Source organism: Oreochromis aureus, linkage group 7 (genome assembly GCF_013358895.1).
Source record: "Oreochromis aureus strain Israel breed Guangdong linkage group 7, ZZ_aureus, whole genome shotgun sequence".
Taxonomy (NCBI): Eukaryota; Metazoa; Chordata; class Actinopteri; order Cichliformes; family Cichlidae; genus Oreochromis; species Oreochromis aureus.
This window is the reverse complement of record NC_052948.1, coordinates 8,116,656-8,135,578: the sequence shown is the minus strand read 5'-3', so window position 1 is coordinate 8,135,578 and position 18,923 is coordinate 8,116,656. Positions and strand designations below refer to the sequence as shown.

The 18,923-nt window shown below is 39.6% G+C and overlaps 2 protein-coding genes across 5 annotated transcripts; one reads left to right on the top strand and one right to left on the bottom strand.

Moving 5' to 3' along the window:
• The first annotated feature begins 15 nt into the window (after positions 1 to 15).
• nr1h4 (nuclear receptor subfamily 1, group H, member 4) lies at positions 16 to 15,129 on the top strand. Of its 4 annotated transcripts, none has more exons than XM_039614659.1 (12): positions 25 to 88; positions 2,198 to 2,383; positions 3,089 to 3,269; positions 4,702 to 4,734; positions 6,049 to 6,426; positions 10,037 to 10,177; positions 11,081 to 11,223; positions 11,333 to 11,431; positions 11,682 to 11,781; positions 11,920 to 12,066; positions 13,935 to 14,048; positions 14,177 to 15,129. In XM_039614659.1, the coding sequence occupies exons 3-12, from the start codon at positions 3,173 to 3,175 to the stop codon at positions 14,413 to 14,415; spliced, it is 1,491 nt and encodes a 496-aa protein (XP_039470593.1). In that variant the 5' UTR covers positions 25 to 88; positions 2,198 to 2,383; positions 3,089 to 3,172; the 3' UTR covers positions 14,416 to 15,129. The 4 variants fall into 4 exon arrangements, with proteins under 4 accessions (XP_039470592.1, XP_039470593.1, XP_039470594.1 ...); XM_039614657.1 differs by lacking the exon at positions 25 to 88 and adding an exon at positions 107 to 199 and having other exon boundaries at positions 14,177 to 14,415; XM_039614658.1 differs by lacking the exon at positions 2,198 to 2,383 and having other exon boundaries at positions 16 to 88; positions 14,177 to 14,415.
• Positions 14,662 to 18,243, bottom strand: c1qtnf13 (C1q and TNF related 13). Its single transcript, XM_031759632.2, has 2 exons — positions 18,028 to 18,243; positions 14,662 to 16,898 (listed from the first exon to the last, which is right to left on the bottom strand). Exons 1-2 carry the CDS (start codon positions 18,056 to 18,058, stop codon positions 15,844 to 15,846), a joined length of 1,086 nt encoding a protein of 361 aa, XP_031615492.1. The 5' UTR covers positions 18,059 to 18,243; the 3' UTR covers positions 14,662 to 15,843.
• Between the last annotated feature and the right edge of the window lie 680 nt (positions 18,244 to 18,923).

Sequence of the window (18,923 nt, the reverse complement as noted above, 5' to 3'; positions counted from 1 at the left end):
TGCTACCTAGCTGTACTGGTACCTGCTAATTACTACAAGCTAACCTTTCCTACGCACTGGAAGCTGGCAGTCATTCCGGATTCCCTAGGTAACTCTCTAATTTATTTACTATCAGGTCAATTTATTTCAGTTCAGTTTAGTCTTATTTATGTAGTGTCAACTCAGAACAACTGACATCCCAAGATGCTAAATATAGTAGGTAAATCAACAATATTCATCATTCTTATAAGATAGTTATAAGAATGAATACAGTTTCAATCGCTTGCCTGGAAATGCGAGCAGTTTTTCTACCCTTAGTCACTTGATGTCATGGAAACTCTTTCCCTTTCTCAGATAATTGCATTAAAACACAATAACCCTGCAAACACAGACAAGGGATCAAATTTAGCGACTTGAATTTGCTGAAGTTTAGTTTCAGATTAAATTAAAACAAAACAAAACATACTGTCAGTATGTTTGTTTTTAATAAATCTAGGCATTTTAACATGGGGGGTTTCAGGATTTCCTAGCTCCCTTGATTTTTTTTTCTTTTTTTTTTAAAACCTAAAACACTTTAAAAATGTAATGAATCACAAATTAACCAGAGAGGGACTTGAAGCTAAAAATATTTTACATTTTAATCACAACACAACTGGCAGTGGCACTCGAGGGAAAGTGATGTAATCACCAAAGTCAACAGACTTCTTGGAAGTGCTGATAGTAGATAATATCCAAACATATTTTTGCCTCTTTTAACTTCATGTAAACTCTATATCATTAGGTTTAGTTAAATTTGTGTCTACCCAGCTCCTTGATTAATTATTCTTTAATTATTGTCATTAAGCAAAGTGTGCAGTCTCTGTATTTTGATTCTCATTATTTGACAAAATATGCTGTTCCTTATGGTGCTCGCTTATGTCAGCTTACTCAAATGAGACATTTTTGAGTATCTCTAAGATGGGTCTGTGTTCCATCTCACTGTAAACATCCTTTGTCTTATCTCTCCGCCTGCTTTATTTACACCCCCAAACATAATTGCTGGACAGGATGTTCATTGCCAGTATGTTAGCCTCTCTTGTATGAGCTATTCCCCCTTTTATAACACTTAATTAATGCTATGTGTGATTTGCCTTCAAAAAGTCCAATGATTATTACCTTTCACATGGTGATAAGACATTTCAAGGACTGTGGACTTTGTTGCTGGTCAGCTGTGCAGGGATCCAAAGCTCTGGTGAATATGCGGCCTGTTATGTCACTTATGACACCAAGGTGTGCCTCTGTTGCATTATTGCATGCCAGCCATAATGACACAGTCCATCTGGAATAAGAAACAAAACACCGTAAGGAATGACAAAGCCTAATATCTGTTGGAGATTGGCATATTATAAACTTTAATCATTTTAAAGTAACATTGCCCATACTTATAAGAGCTCTGAATATTACAGACATATGCAACTTATGTTTAGTGGAGTTATTTCCATCCATTTACAGTCATAGCTGCTGGCTCATTCTTCACATGCTCTTAAACACAGAGCAGATAGTCCACAAACAGTCAGCAGCCAATGGCAAAGGTTCTGTTTATTTCAAAGAGACTGTCTGTTGACTCAGAAGGGCCTCTTTGGATGGAGCAACAACCCATCAATGATTAAACTTGTTTTGAGGAAAACTAAGAATTATAAAGAGAAGAAAATTTTCCAGTGTGCATGCTCGTCTTAGAATGTACACAGACAATAGGGCAGGTACCCTGGGGTCTGCGGAGTGCCAAAACAAACAAATCTGGTGTAGACTGGTACTGCATGCTCCAATGACATGATAAAATGGGTAGAATCAGTTCAAGGACAGATAGGAGCTATTGCCACACATTTGCTTTCAGAAGTTTTCCATTATACCTCAATTTCTTTTTGCACTCATGAAAATATTGTAAAAGAAAACAAACATTTCCCACAAAACACACAGCTCTTCCCAGCTTTCATTATTATTACAAGTAAACTGTTGGATGATATTAACAGACATCGCTTATACTCAGCCGGCTCCCACTCATACCAGTTTTTGTGTCATGCTAATGACTGGATATGGCTCCATGTGTGTGATGTTTGTGTATGTGGGTGGGAATTCATGTGGTAGCCTGTTGTCTTATTCAGATAAAGAGGGATTTGGCTTGGATAGGGAGGAGGGTTAATTAATAACCACCATCCATTTCTCCCTGACCCCAACTTAGTCACACATGGTCTCACTGATGTCCAGGCAACAGCAGCTTAATGTTCATTAGAAAGTATTGATGGAGTTGTAGCTCACAGCGTGGATATTCCCCCCACCCAAACCAAAAAAAAGAAAAAGAAAAGAAAAAGTCACAGGAAGGAAAAATTCTGCAAGAAGGAAGTCAACCTCAGCTGCCAAAGGGAAGGTAAGATTTGTGAGATTGAGAATGAACATATTTCTAATTTACCGGTGACTTATTATTAAGGCTGCGGTGTGGCATTGTTTGAAGGTTTGGTTGAAGTGTGGGCAGCGGGTTTCTGAATTCTTGTGGGTAGCTTTAGACTCAAGGGAAATTACACCTAGTTAATTAAAAATGTGGCTGGTGAGGTCTATAAAAGTCATGTCTCACATGGGAACATATTTTGTCCCTAGCAGCAGAAAGGCCTCGGGCACATTTGAGAACTGGTATTAGGATATTGTATTAGATGCTTTCAATCTCTTCAGCTGTCCAGATTTTAATATAAGATTTAATAAGCAGTGCTGTTTGTTAACTAACAGGTGAGGCCTCCATATGATATGTTCAGTGAAATCAAATTAACAGAGACAATGATCTTGTCATACTAATGACACAGTCTTACTTGAATCTGTAACGGGACAGGCAATAACAGAAAGAAAGAACAGACCTCTTTCCATGACTTGGTCTTCCTGAGGCAGTCTGGTCACCTGACCTTCATCCCCCACCTCTCTGTAGGGAAGTACCGAACATCTCTTCCCAGCGTGGGAGAGACCTGTCAGGTGCACTGATGTGGAGACTCCCAAGATGATGTTTAATTCCACTGGAGTGCAGACGTCTGAGGGACTTGCGTTGCTTCATCGTGGTTGACAAATCACTTTTTCATGCTTGTTACAGAAATCACTAAATTCAAAGCGCGTGACTGCTTTCCAGCCCAGTCCAACCTGTGTTTTCTGAGGCGGTGACAGACAACGCTCCTGAATGAATGAGTGGATGGGCCCCGACATCAATGTGGTGGGACCACTGCAGCTCCCACCCAACGATGAATTCTCCATCTTAGAGAGTTCCCACTTTTATGGTAAGTTTATGGAAAGAGAAAATCAAAACTGAGCAAGTGGCAACATTCCCATACTAATATTTAGCAATTATAATCGGTACAAGCATGGGGAAATCATCTCTGCATTTAACTTGTACGAGTGTTTAGAACAATAAAACAGGAGGCCATATATAAAAGATGGCTGTAGCCACCCTAACATCACCCATGCATGGGTCTGTGAACTATTTTGAAGCTTTAAATTGTTGCAAGTTTGGTTTTAAGAGCGACAAATGATCAAGTTTGTATGAGAGGAGTGCAGTGCTGAATTCCAGTTCTAACAGTAGAAAGGTTAATTGGCAGGCTGCATTGACAGACTCAATGAGTGCAGTTTAATTAGTGCTAAATAACAAGAGAAATAGTAGGATATCACCCAGCAAAGTTGTAGTAAAGACAACGTTGGAGTAAATACACATTAATAGATGAGTCATGCATGCAACATAAAAACCCAATCTTAGCCTTAACCTTCACCCTACTCTTTAGCACATTTTTAGAACAGAAGTTTCTGTACAGGTTTTTATGTACAGATGAAGGAGCCATGAGCACAGACAGTACAAACACAACCAAGAGCATCAGTGAACTGATTTAACCAAGGAGAACCTTAGCAAATAGCTATCACTATGTGGGCTCTCAGCCACTAGTCAGGGTTTCAGCAAGAGCTGAATATTTTACCTTTTGCAAAGATATAATTTATTGATGATTTATTACTAATTCATATGTTTGCATTCTAGTGACCTGTAAACAAACAGATACTTTTAATAGTTTGAGGCTACATTGTGACATTTTTCTGTCACAATAGTCAGTTATCTGCCAGTGACTAAGGATCTGTAACAACTCTGAGTGAGTGGCAACAGAACAACAATCTTTCACTAACCAGCTGAACCAAATTGGCTTTTTTAAGGTAAAAAGTACATTCTGCACACCTGCTATCACCTACTTTAGAAATCAGATGTTAATTTTTAATGAAAATACCAACTAACAATAGGTAACGCCCATCCAGCACCTGTAAAGCATTTATGGATGCTCAAATTCCTCTGAACAATTGCATGAGCCAGATCTGACCTCTCCACAAATTCAAGCTCACTGAACAGTAGCAGTCAGCTTGTACCTGTGTCCACATGTGGAAATGACTTCTGATATCAGCTGGCTACTTGTAGCAGTGTGAAGAAATGTGACTATGTGGTTAATAAGTAGCTGTGGCAACCTTTGCTCTTCCTGGGATTACTCAAGCAAGTGCCAAGTTGCTACAGTAGGTACAGTACTCAGATCTTTCGGGAGAACACGCCGATCGAAAGGAAGAAATTGAAGATGATTGTTTTGGTTAATAAAAGGAAAGATAGACTTGAACAATAGAGCACAGCCGGACAGTGTGGATCAGAGAGCTAAGTTTCAAAATAATCTGTGTTTGGTCTCACAGAAATGGCCATGGTCCAGACTAAGTCTTCAAGAGGTCAGTGTTACATTATATTATACTGATATTCTGTTAGTATTAGGCGGTTTGATGGCTTTAAAAGCAAATTTGAACATTTCACAGTCACTTTAGTTAAGAGATGATTGCATTGTGTTGTCTTGGTAGTAGTCATCCCTGCTAAGTTGTATATAAAGGTAATAAAACTCATCAGTTTTACCTCAAAGTGTATATTTACCCCCCTTACCTCAGTCTCAAAGTGTATATATATGTATTCTTCTTATTCTTACTCTTTCTATATTTATTGTTGTTCTTTTGTGCTGTATGGAACTGGAGCCTTGTTGTCTCGCCTCTCTATATACTGAACTGTATTTAGCAGAGATGACAATAAAGTTTACTTTGACTTTGTAATAATGAAACAAAAGTACGATCCCGTTAACATTCTTCGACTTAATATCACTTGCAAATGTGTAATTTTGTTCGTTGCGCTCTTAAATCTGATTCTAAAGGCCACAATGTGCTCTGTGTAAGCAGGTTGTTAATCATTTATGGGTTTATAGTATATGTACAGTATGTTATGAGAAAGTAGTTAAACCTTCAACTTTGTTTAACTATCACAGTTCCCAATTCTTGGAAGCAGAGTTTTGATTTTTGGATTTCTATATGACGGTTTATTTGATATTCTTTTCTTGGATTTTAGTTTGCATTTTTATCTTGATGTATATACTTTTCTATTTTGAGCCTTCAGTTCTTCATCCACTCCCTAAGTTACTTAATTACGTTGTTGCCTCAGTGTGTCGCCTGTTTACTCTCCTGTGCCAGTTCCTCTGTGTCAAATTTATTCATGCATCTGTGCTTCTCTCCTTAGGTGTTGTTCATACTTCCTGGTCTATTTTTTTTTTTTTACAATAGTTGCCTCTTGTATCATGTGTCTGCTTCTACTTCCCTCCCATGGCTGATTGTCTCATTCTGTTTACCTGTGTCTTGGTTTCTGGTTGTTTCCACGTCCCCTGATTGTCCTCCGTGTCTGTGTTTATCTTGTGTCATGTAATATGTTGGTCATCCCAGTGTTACTGTCATGTCAGAGTCTACTAATTCTCTATGGTTGGAACTTTTATTTTACCATTGTGGCCATTGTATGTTTTGGATTTACCATGCCTTTAATAAAGGTATTAAAGGCAGGAGTCATCTGTTGCAAAGCTTTTCTTTTAATATTTTAACGCTTTGACACTTTAGCTTTTCGAGGAACTTTATTATTCAAGTAACTTGTTCATATTAAAACTGCAACAACTGTACTGTGTCTCTTATTACATTTGACTAAGATGAAGCCACATATCATTTCTCTTCTTCTCTTAGATATCCTCACAGATCAAGGCAGCCCTCTCCTGCAGGATCCCGACATCTTACCCTTCACCAGCTATCCCAGCATGCAGTACCAATTCATGGAGCCAACAGTGTCTTCCACTCCATACTATTCCACTCAGAACTACTACCCACAGTATAATGGAGACGAATGGTACTCACACACAGGGATATATGAACTGAGGAAAGGACCCCTCGAGGGCAGCTATGAGGTGGAGATGGAGGAGGGCTCCTCTGTTGTGCCAGCTGTGTGCAAGAGAAGCCGGCACCTGTCACAAGCTGGAAGGGTTAAAGGGGAGGAACTGTGTGTTGTATGTGGAGACAAGGCCTCTGGATACCACTATAATGCTCTCACTTGTGAGGGATGTAAAGGTGAGACGTCGAACAGGAAACAGCAGTGTGATCCTTAACTGTAACTGTAACTTTAAATAGCCTGTCTTCTTTACAGTTTAATGATAAGAGCAGTTGGTAGAGCTGAAAGACACTAGCAATTTAGGGATTTTCTAAATGTGGTGACTCAAGGATGACATGGCTGGGCCTCATCGGAAATGGAAAACTTTCATCAAATAAAAACAGGGTTGAATACTAGTCACGATATACAGTGGAGAAAGAAGCATTAAAATCCTTTACTTTAGTGAAAGCACAGGCATCCTAAAAAACAATACGTAACCAGGGTGATAATCCGTTGGTCAGAGCAGAGCAATTTCAGTGTCATGGCCTTGGTGATTCAAACCGGATGTCATGAGTAAGGGGTGGGAACTGATGGAATCTGCATACTCATACAGGAGCGACCTGGTAATGAAAAGGTTGGCTCAACCTAAAGCGTATTGTGGTTGATTAATCTTCTATTGAAATTGAGACCATAAACTCATAACAGAATTACCAGCTTTTCTATACAGTCAGGTTTCTTATTGTACCTTGAGGAGTTGCCCCTGCTAGCCATTAGAAAGAATGCAAAGAGTTAAGAGTAAAGGTACTTCTGCAGTGGCTTCACAATGCTTTAGTGCAGGGGTGTCAAACATAAGAACAGCAACACGAACGAGAATATCTCCACTTTAAAAAAAAAAGGGGGGGGGAAGAAGGACAGAAATGTTGGACTTTTAATTGTATTTTCACAAGTTTTACAGCTTTTCCTACTGATAAAGATTCCCACCATGGCCACAGTCATTAAGTTATGTTTGTTTCATTTTCCATATTTATTTCTTACAGCTGAAGCCCAACGTGACGTGCTGACAGATTTATTTTGTTTACTGCAGCAGCGTTTCTTTAATCATGTAGAGAAATACTTGAAACTGAACTTCCGTTTTTATGTTAAGATATCTCAGGGATTAAATTTGTACTTAAACTTCTTTACACTGAAAGAAAGGGGAATTTCACTGGTTTGGCCCACATAAGATCAAAGTGTGCTCATGTTTCAGAATGAGGGTGAATTACATTTCAGAGCGAGACAGTGCCACCTTGGGCCATCCTCTAATACACCTCTGTTCATTGCTAATTAATTTTTCTATCTATGATCAGCGTCTGGAGTCCAGGTTATGTTAAGTTATGCTAAAGCTTTTACAGTGTTTTCATCTAAGACTGACTGTGTGTCTAGTGTGCAACTGCATAATAACGAGCTGAATGACATTTGCCCCAAATTCCAACATCATGTTATTGTGTTTAGCTGTTGACTTTAAGGGGTCTAACCATGATGACGATGTGTTTAAATCTACAGTTCAAACAAATGGAGAAGAGAAAACATGTGCTTTTACAATCTTGTTAATTCCAGAGGTCTTCAACAGTTTGAAATACCCATGTAAGCAGCTCCAATGCTGGACCTGATACCTGTAAAAACTGTTTTTGTAATCTCTTATCCTTTACAGCTGCTGTACACTGAGAACAAAATACCATTTATTCCGTATTTAATAGCCCTTCAGGGACAGGAGGTAAACTATGCAATCATACACCGAAGGGTTTGAAGCTGATTTTAAGGTAACAAAAAACAATAAAATTAGGCAATCTTACAGTAAGAGCAAGGACTTTACAACCCTTTTTGTCCCTTTTACAAATCATTAACTTGGGGATGAACTGCTGAAGGCCACCACTCTGCTGTCACCATGTCTTTATGACACTGTTGATTTGGTGTGGATCCTGCCAAACAACAGGGTGAAACGATATAAGTGTAATTCCACACTGTTAAGTGGGACAATGCCAGGAGTGTGGCTGCTGACCTGTCCTGCCATTTGACTGAGAATAGGCTCAGGTCTACCTGGTACTGCCACCAGATTGGGTTCCTTCTCAGCTTTCGGCTGTACAATGCACGAGCAACCTGAGCTCAGTTACTCTACTGCATGCCATTGTGCTTAATGATGTCAGAATGTCTGCTAACTGTTCCATAGTTATTCTGAGCGTGTGTGTGAGTGCATGTCAGTAGTCCAGGTATAACTTATTAGTGTGGTGTTTGGATTAAAGCCAGTTGGGTTTACTATACAACTAAATTAGAACAGTTAGTGAAGCAGTAACTCAAGTTTTTTCCGAGTAGAGTAACACTATCATTTATAGAAAGCTGGAATCTCGAGCCGATCCTTTATTTACTTTCTAAGTACCAATACCACAAAAAACAAAACAAATGTATTCAGCATAAGCAAAAGTAATGACACACACATTATGGCACTGATAACTTCATACCTTATATTAGCAGAAATTACCTTTTTAATGCTATAAGAATATATGTGTCACTCAAATATTAAAGAAAACACTCAAATATTGCAGTGCAGAAACTCTTGAGTTGTATTTAACAGGGTTATTTTTCCACATATAAAATGTGCCACTTATTATCTTTAATGAGTTTTTTTAAATAACATAACTTAATGCGCCCTTATTAAAAATATTTATCTGTTCTGTCATGACCTGATACGGAAGCCGTAACATAACTTTCATTTTTTTCATTTTTGCCAGTCAGAGTAAAAAGCGCCACACCATTCGTCTCTCCATTCAGTTCAGCTCATCTAGTTCAGTTGCGTTCTACTTGTATAGCACCAAATCACTACAACAACAAATTGCTTTATATTGCAATACAGAAAAAACTCTGACAACCAGAAGACTTCCTGTGAGCAAGAGCTTGGTGACAGTGGGAAGGAAAATTTTCCTTTTAACAGTAAGAAACTTCCGAGAGAACCAGGCTCAGGGAGGGACAGCCATCTGACAAGAATGGCTGGGGATAAGGGGAGAGAGACAGGACAAAAGACGCACTGTGGAAGAGAGCCAGAAATTAATAACTCACACAACTAATCGATGCAGATTATATAAGCTTGTTTCTGCCAGTGGAAAAAAACATGCCTGTCAGAACTAAGTTGAACTTTTGGGTTAATCAAGATTTTGAGTTAGGTATGTCAAAATTCTGAACAAACTCTAAGTTATGAGATAATTACCTGAAATTTTGAGTCATGGATGATTTTTTTCCCTAGTGATTGAAGCTCTTAGTTAAAATACATTTTTTGCCTTTATCTAGTCTCTCCTTTCTTTCTGTCAGTTGCTAAATGTTCACAGTCTTTATGACACGGTAAAGGAATAAGATAACACAATATAACTTTAAGAAAAGATCGTTGTTTAATCAGCTCTTATTTGGGCTTATGTAGTATAAAGGTAAATTCTGAACATTCAGTTCAACTGATATAGCGCAAATTTACAACATGATGATGAAAATATTAGAAAAAACCCCAACAATTACATGACTCCCTATGAGCAAGCACTTGGTGACAGTGGGAAGGAAAAACTTCCTTTTTAACAGGAAGAAAAAAACCCTCCAGCAGAACCAGGCTCAGAGAGGTGCATTGATCCACCACGACCTTTCAGGGTGAGGCTGGGGGTTTAGGAACGTTGTGTCAAATGCCCTAAAAATCCAATAATTAACTGGCAAACACTCATGTGCACATTAAAGATCATAACATATCGGCGTCCCATGTTGTTAATACATTTTTATTTTTATTTTTACTACGTTCAGGTTTCTTCAGACGGAGCATCACGAAAAATGCTGTGTACAAATGCAAGAGTGGTGGAAACTGTGAGATGGACATGTACATGCGCCGGAAATGCCAGGAGTGCCGGCTGAGAAAGTGCAAGGAGATGGGCATGCTGGCAGAATGTGAGTATCGCTGCATTAGAGGATGCCGAAACAGGGAATTAAAGTTAACGTGTTCCCACAGTAACATCTACTTATTATAATTAAGAGTGACTGCTAAATATAAGTGTACATTTTCCATTCTGACATGGGCTGTTGAATTTTAATGGGGGAATACATGTCCGTATGCATCACACAATACAAACATGTGTTTATCTGTTTAAGCTGCATTTAAAAAAATATGAACATGACACATTTGCTAAAGAGATTTTTGCCTTAAGTTGATGTTTCTTGGTTGTCTCTATAGTTTCAAATGCTGAGCTTACCTCAAAGTGAAGGCAAAATCTGTAAATAGGAGCACCTACTTTTCTGAAACTGGGTATTGGAGGATTATTGGGGTCTATTATAGAGCTGTCAGCTGAAAAGAGAAGGATGAGAGGCTGGACTCCTGTTGCTCATAAATAGTACAGAGCAGCTGTGATGAATAATGCAGGGTGGAAGGCATTCACGACTCTCTCTATCTGCTGCCTCAACAGGAGCCTAGTGAGTTAGATTTTTGATCAAAATGTGAGAAGACAGATGGTAACTGAGAACGCTTCTCTTCTCAGCACTATCTTAAGTGTAAACTTATTATGCAATTGAACAGATAAATCTAAAGTAGTGGCAGTTGCAGTGTTTTTGGGAGGGAATAAGGTAGAAAAGGAATCACATGTTTAATAGAGTGCAGTTCACATATATGCATTATGATGTGATGTTAAATAGTAAACAGTAAGAGTTGCAAAAGTAATCTGCCTGCTTGTTGCACATAGATAGTAATTAGTTTGATCAAAGGCATCATAGATGAAAATAAGCATTCAGCACTGCTGCTGCATTAAAAACCTGCAAGGTATTTAACACGCAAAGTCAATCCTTTGTCGCTACTGACAGGCCTGCTGACAGAGATCCAGTGTAAATCTAAAAGGCTGCGGAAGAACACCAAGGCCTCCCCAGGACAGTCGACTGGGGATGAGACGGAGGGGCCAGAGAATGTCGACAACAAGCAGGTCACCTCCACCACCAGACTGTCAAAGGTAACCTCAACATCTGCAGTGTCCTCAGAGCTCGCCGATGCTCTCAAACAGGCACAGAAGACGTCACCGCTTAATGATGGGCTGTTTTTGATTTTCTCTCTAAATCTAGGAAAAAGTTGAACTCACCAAAGAGCAGCAGGCACTCATGAAACTCATCGTGGATGCTTACAACAAACATCAGATTCCTCAAGATTTTGCTAAAAAGCTGGTACGAAACTGAAATATTGATATTAAATAACCAGGCAAACAGTGCTGATGAAAACTGGCTGCGGGGAATGCAGCTAACAAAATAAAACCTGTATGCACAGACATCAGACAAGCAGCACCAGCTTGTTGGGTGAAATAATGTTTGCATGACTACATGCTGCCGAGACTGTTTTATTAGTTTGCTTTGTGAAGTTTTTGCTGTTTGCTCCCTTTTCCCACTGATCTGTTTTTCCCACTGTTTTTTCTTCAAGCTACAAGAACAGTACAGCGCAGACGAAAACTTTCTCCTACTGACAGAAGTGGCAACAAGTCAAGTTCAAGTTTTGGTGGAGTTTACAAAAAGTATTCCAGGTATTTTCCTGTGGAGGAACATCCTGTGGAGCACACTGCAGTTTTATCTTAAGGTCATGGACAGAGGCATGACAGATGCTGGGAGAGTACGTAAAGTAAAAACACCTATTGTAATGACAAGTGTTATGTCTGTCATAGGGTTTCTGTCTCTGGATCACGAAGATCAGATTGCTCTGCTGAAGGGTTCAGCTGTGGAAGCCACATATCTGCGCTCAGCTCAGGTTTTCAGCAAAAAGATGCCCACTGGATACGCGCAACTTTTAGAGGAGAGGATACGGAAGAGTGGTGAGTCTACAGCAGCACCTATAAATGTGTCGGCGCTTATATTCACCAGTTATAGCAGATGCAGGTTTTTATGTGTGCAACTCTTGCTTCATGACCTTCAGCAGTCTTGGTCTTCTGCAACCAAGCAGCTAAGTTTTTCAGGTCCTTGATTAATATTTGATCTGTGTGGGTTATGTGTGCTGACCTGTTGATCTCTGGCTGGGTCTAGATTACGCATGAGCACACACCTTCACTGGCTATTGTTTCACTCTGTTTGGTGCTACATGTGCATCCATGCTTACAGATTAAAGGAGAGTGGCTTTTCTGGGATTAATTTATTACAACGCATGAGTTTCTTCTGCTGTTTTAATCAAACCTATAGATTTTTGCTCATATGTCCCCTGTGTTGTCTCCTTTAAAAGAAAAAATCATTTATATTAATGTGGGGTGTCATTATGTCAACCAGGTTGGACAGTTAGACAGACAGCAGCGGTGATGGCAGGCGTGTGTGCGCGTCACTGGGTCCCTCAGTGCTGCTCTGGTGTGAATAGTGCCTATAAGAGATATTCACAGTAAAGGCCAGTCTGGGAGAATAAGTGATCAAAGCTGTCTGAGGAGGCCATTGTTTCTTATCATAACATCAGAAGTGCTATTGTCCACTTCTCTCCCTCTGAGCCCCACTGGCATTTCTGAAAGCTCGATGATGTGCCCGAGCAGACAGGCACCCTCTGCTAGCCGAAGAGCTTTAATATCAGGAAGTGCTGCCAACGTGCAAGAGCATACTAAACAAAAACTTTTAAATAATATAGAGAGTAGTTTGAAATATGTATATGAAATATGTTTATTATTTAATTGCTGCTTAGAACCAGAGAAAGGCAGAAAAGGTTTTAGAAATTATGATTTAGAGGTGAATGAGCCTGGGATGACTGCGCTGCACTGTACTGACAGTATTTTACTTTTTACATATGTCCATCCAACCATCCATCCATCCATTCTCTTTTGCTTACCCTTATCAGGGTTGCGTGGGGGGGCTGGAGCCTATCCCTGCTACCATAGGGCAAGAGGCGGGGCACACTGTGGACAGGTCACCAATCTGACGCAGGGCTAGGATAAGGATAAGATCTATGATTAACTGCAAATAATTGTGTCGTAATTGCTGATGGCTTTACATAATGAATACAGTTCACTCATAAAAACTCTTTCTTCGCTCTCTCCTTTGCCTCGCTTCTCTCACACCTTCATCCACCTCCTCCTTGCTCTTCTCACCACAATGCAGCAGAGCACATCCACCTCAGACCCTGTATATGTGTTTTTGATTTAAATATGAGAGACTCCAGTCTTTGATCATATTAGCTGTAAAAGCTTAAAACTGAATGTATTTTACATGAAACGTAAAAAAAACTTTACAGTATCTTTCTTAAAAAAATCATATTAAATCAAAGGAATAGTATAATACAACATTATAGATCAAGTAAGGCTGAATATCCTGGTCAAAGTACAGGCTGTTACATAAAACAGACCCTCTCTGTGCGTCTTAAAACTATAAAACCTCGCCAGCTTTCAGCAGCATCGACGATCCTTTATTATCCATCAAGTTAGTGCACAGACTAACATTGTCTGCGTAGAGCTGCAGATCAGAGACTTAAAGATATTAATTTGGGAAGGTCAGTTTACTGTGTTTGGAGCACTTCCAGTCAGCATAAACACAAATGTATATGAACATGAACAACAACAACAGAAATTGAATTACTGTACTTTAAGTAATTAAACCAAAGGTTAAGAAATGGCTTCTTACTTTGAGGACTTTTTTATTTACTATTCACTGACTTTATATATAAAACTTTATATTTTATTAGAAAATAAAAATATGTTGCTTTCTTTTTCTGCAGGTATATCACAGGACTTCATCACACCCATGTTCAACTTTTACAAAAGCATCTGCGAACTCCACATGGCACAGGAGGAACAGGCTCTCCTTACTGCCGTAACCATCCTGACACCAGGTGAGCCCCCCAAAAATAGTGTTAAATGCAATGATTTGGAGGTATTTTGTTGTTTCCTATAGTAATATTTGATTCAAATTTTGATTTCTTTGAAGATGATAATCAATATCCACTCTATTCCTTTCCAGATCGGCCTTATGTCAAAGATCAGCAGGCTGTTGAGAGACTTCAGGAGCCCATGCTGGATGTGCTGAGGAAGCTGTGCGCCCTGCAGCATCCGCAGGAGCCACAGTACTTCGCTCGTCTCCTGGGCCGTCTGACAGAGCTCAGAACGCTCAACCACTTCCATGCGGAGATGCTCACATCCTGGAGAACGAACGACCACAAATTTACCCCGCTGCTCTGTGAGATCTGGGATGTGCAGTGACGCGCCAGGACGAGAGAAGAAGGCGGTAACACAGGGGTGATAATGTGGACATTAACTTACAAGACAACATCATGGCTCAAACTTACAGTCCTTTCCCAGCCTCTGTTGTGAAGCCATGACATTGGCATTAGTCATGTAGTGATTGGTTTAGAGTGCTGCTTGTGCCTTTCTCATGGATTACTCTATTATTTTTAACCATGCACAGCACAAAGAGGCTCCTGTTCAAATATTGGGATGTGGCCAACCTTTTTTTTTTTTAACTGTGTATATCATGCAAAACAGTGATTAGTCAAACAAGTACAAACACTGGAAAGCCAAGGTGGTGCTCCTAAGAAGCGGAAGGCTTAGATTAAGTGTGATAATGGGTGAATCCTACGATCTGCCTGAATAAATGTTTTCAAGAAAAAAAAGGTTTACCTGGAAATAGTTTTCATAATAGTTAGTCACAACATCTGGGATGCAGTTATTCAATAAAGAGTAAGCAAAACCAAAAAAAACCCATTGTCACCTTTTTTGCTTGATCATATTTGTATAATCTTTCATTTTTACATCTTCCAGAAGCATTGACTTTTTATTCCTTATTTATGCCTGTAGGTAGCCATCTGCCCAAAGGCGTCTCAATTAGAGGGCCGTGACTGAGGGATTTTTTTTTTTTTTTTTTTTTGCATGTTTTAACCAATTTTCTAATAGCCAATAAAGATTATTTAAGACGAATGTTTGGCTCCTTTTCTCTTCCTGGTGGTAATGGTACTGTGAATCAGAAGCTTTAAAAGCTAAAGTAGAAATGGCAACATCTAAGGATTCATGTTTGGAAAGAGATTTATCAGATGTTGAGTCCTGTGTTATAATCTGTTATAAAAATCCTTAATTACAGTGTCTACCCATTAGGTTCATTTTCATCCACAAACCAGCATTTGTTTGATTTAGAAGAAGAAAAGAACATTTGTAAAACTCATTTAAGGAAATTTATTTATCATTTTCCCAAAATGCACACAAATCATTTAATCAGATCTTTCTACAAATAAAAGTTAAATAACTTTAACATGGTGCAACTCTAAGTCTAATTTTTGTAGTACATAAATTTGAATAAACTTTACATCATTTACAAAGGGGTTTTTTGTCATGCAACGTTCACTTTTTTAAACTAAAAATTCTCAGATAGTTGTATCTGTGCACCGAAACCCAAACTGTATCACAGATTTTCTGAGAGAAAATTGCACTTAGCTGTATCATAGCACCATCTGGTGGCAACAAATGTTACCTTTTGGAATAACATTGTTTAATAAAAACAAATAAAATGTTACAAAAAGAAAGAGAGAGAGAAATCTGTTAAGCTATGCTGACCACAGATTAAAAATTCTACCTGACTCATTGACGTGGAGATAAGCTGCAGGCTGGGAACAAAAACCAGCTACAACCTTAAGACATTTATAGGTGACCTCTGTCCTCCTGGCTGGTGGCAGGTGTTTCTGTATCTGGATAAACCAGGAAGCCTGAGAACGTGGTGTACCTGCCCTGGTTGCTGTAAACAGCAAAGCGCTCATCCTGTTGACTGTACAGCCACACCCTGTCGCCCCTGCTAAGAGACAGCAACAAACTCTGACTCTGCATTTCCCGTCTCTTTGATGTGTCATCATCAAACACCATCGCCTGCACCTCGCCCTTCCCGGTCATCAGCTTCACTGAAACAGCCCTACGAGGGTGTTTCCCCACAGTGAAAGCGAAGAAGTACACCCCTGGGAAGTGGCAGGTGAAGCGGCCAGAGGTTTTGTTGAAATGGCCCCCTATGTTGACGTATTCTACATCAAAGGTGATTGGTGGCTTTTCTTGTGTCCAGCTGCTCTGACCCATGAGGGTTGATGTCCGTGCTACTGAGAAGGCAGACCGTGGCTGCTCTCTCTGGCCTCTGACCTGAGGTGGACAGTTTGGGTAGGGTAGAGCAGGTGTAGACAAGTGGTTGCTGATGTAGCTGGTTGCCATGGCATCAGGATAGACGAGGTAACCTGAGAAGGTGATGTAAGGCCCAGCATTGCTGTACAAAGCATACTGGGGGCTAGGCTGCAAGCGCAACCACACTATGTCCATTTTCTTCAGACCGATCATGAGACTTTGGCTCTGAACTTTTCTCCCTTTCTTGCGGAAGTCGTCATAAGCTATAGCCTGCACCTCCTCTCCGTTCTTCACCAGGATGACAGAGAGCATTTTTTTGGGAAATTTTCCCACAGAGAAGGAGAAATAGTAAGCCCCGGGGATGCGGCAGCGGAAGTGGCCAGTGTCTGGATTGAAATCCCCTCCAATGTTGACCACGAGCCTGTTGAAGGTCACTGCCTTCTGCTTGCCTCCCACCACGCTACTGGTTTGCGTGGCAGAGAAAGCAGAGAGGAGACCTGTTGGCGCGGGAGGGGCATAAAGGGGAGAAGCTGGTCCAAAGCAACTGATGAGGAGGAACAAACATAGCACATAGTAGTGTGTGCTCCACTGATCTGAAAACAAGACAGAAATACCTGTGAAATTACATAATGGGATATCAGTCAATTAAAGCATAGGGAAACAGAGGGGGAAGTATTGTACAGAAAGCAGTTCAATATCTCTGACACTGTCTAATTCCTCTCCCGTGATTAATGTATGTGATAAGTGCTGTCTGTCAGAATGATCATGGCAAAATTGTCAAGTCTAATTTGTATTAAACTCAGAGAGGTGCTGAAGGAAATTTTGGCTAAATTTTCAATCCAAATCACTTTCTTTAAATCTTCTAAGGGCTCTGTGAGTGCTCCTCTAAGATACCTAGACTAAAAATCAGTTTTTAACTGAGCACATATCCACATCCATCAGGTAAAGCTTTAAAGGTCACTTAAAACCAAAAGGCTGGCAGCAAAGTGAAGTACACTTCATTTAGGCCTGGGAAGTATGGCTGCTCTCTGTTAACATAAATTCTTCTACTTGAATTAAGCCCTCGGTGTGAGCAGCAGCCCCTGTAATATGGCTGGTATTGTTTGTTCTCTCTGTGCACTGACAGAAGGGCTGCATTAGGTGCTGGTTCATCTGTTCCTCTGTGTGTTGAACAATGGAAAATTTCAAATGGCTGTGGAGGTGGGGCAGAATGAAATGCTAAAAGATATGAGAGCAAAACAATTTAGGAAACATTAGTTTAGAGTGTGCACAGGTTGTCATAAATCACAAATATTGTAGCTTTTTTTTTTTTTTTAACAGGCATAACTTATTAAATTTTACCATCACACACATTAGTGAGCACAAACCTACAAAAATACATTTTAAATGCTACAAGGTCAGATCTGTCTGATGATGGTTAAATATCTAACTCTGAGCACGAGTTGTCTTAACTGGATCCAAAAACCTATCAGGTTGAAGTTAAGTTTTCAAAACCTAATTTTAACCTTTTAAAACAATCTTGCATTTATTGCATTCTTTAAAGTAAGTACTTACGTTTATATAGCAGTGACGCAGAGTGTAAATACATACAAAATACATAAATATAAGTCACAGAAATACATATTTATGACAAACAGCGTAATTAAAAAACCCTCACACTTATTCAAACACACAGCTCTTGCATTAAAACATAATCTATCTGTAAGAAACATAAAAACGCACCTGTGGAGCTACGATGGGGCAGAAACCGCATGGTGAAGGTTGTTGCACTGCTAATGTCCACATTATAGGCCTGACACCCAAAGGGGCAAAGCTTTTGTCCATTCAGATATGAGAGGAGGAGGAGGAGCTCCAAAACCTCCTCCAATAGATGCTTCCTATTGATCCATGAGACAAAAAATATCCCAAAATTCAACAGGACTCTGCAGGTTTATTGCATCTTGGAGATGTTCAGTCTAAGAAATGCGTTGTGTTGTCTAACACTGGGAAAGACGATATCAGGCACTGTGGTAACCTCTGAACAACTTCTGCTTCAGGAACAAGCACAGCTGGGAAGCGCATGTAGAAAAAAAGGTGTTGCCAAATGACAAAAAAACAGCCATGTTGATGTTAATAGCAAATATTCTACTACAGCTGCTCCAGTGCAAAAAATACTGATGCTGCCAGTGCTACCCCTCAGCCTCCTAGTAGATGCACATGGTATAGATTTGAAAATCCTAGGTGACTTCCTTCTTGAGACACATGCAGTAATCTGCTTCTGTCCCCTCCCATTTGAACGTGCATGCTGACTTTTGAACTGCAGTGCTGATAACAAGCCAGTTGGTCACTACTCACTTTATTACATGATGATTATTATTTATGAGTTTGATAAAGTCATTTTTATTTCTCATTTTTATTAGTCCAAACAGATTTCTGGGTCAAAGTAAGAAGTCAAAGTCCTTCTGGTGCTGACCTTTGAAAAAGCTATAACAAATCAGGGTATAGCTCTTATGTGTTTGTTTTTTATTTATGTAAGATGTGTTCTTTGACAGTTTCTACTGCCTGGTTTTAATTGGGTGTTGCTGAAAGGTCTTTGCTCTTTCAATTAAATATAGTTTTAATGGGTATCATTGTGATCT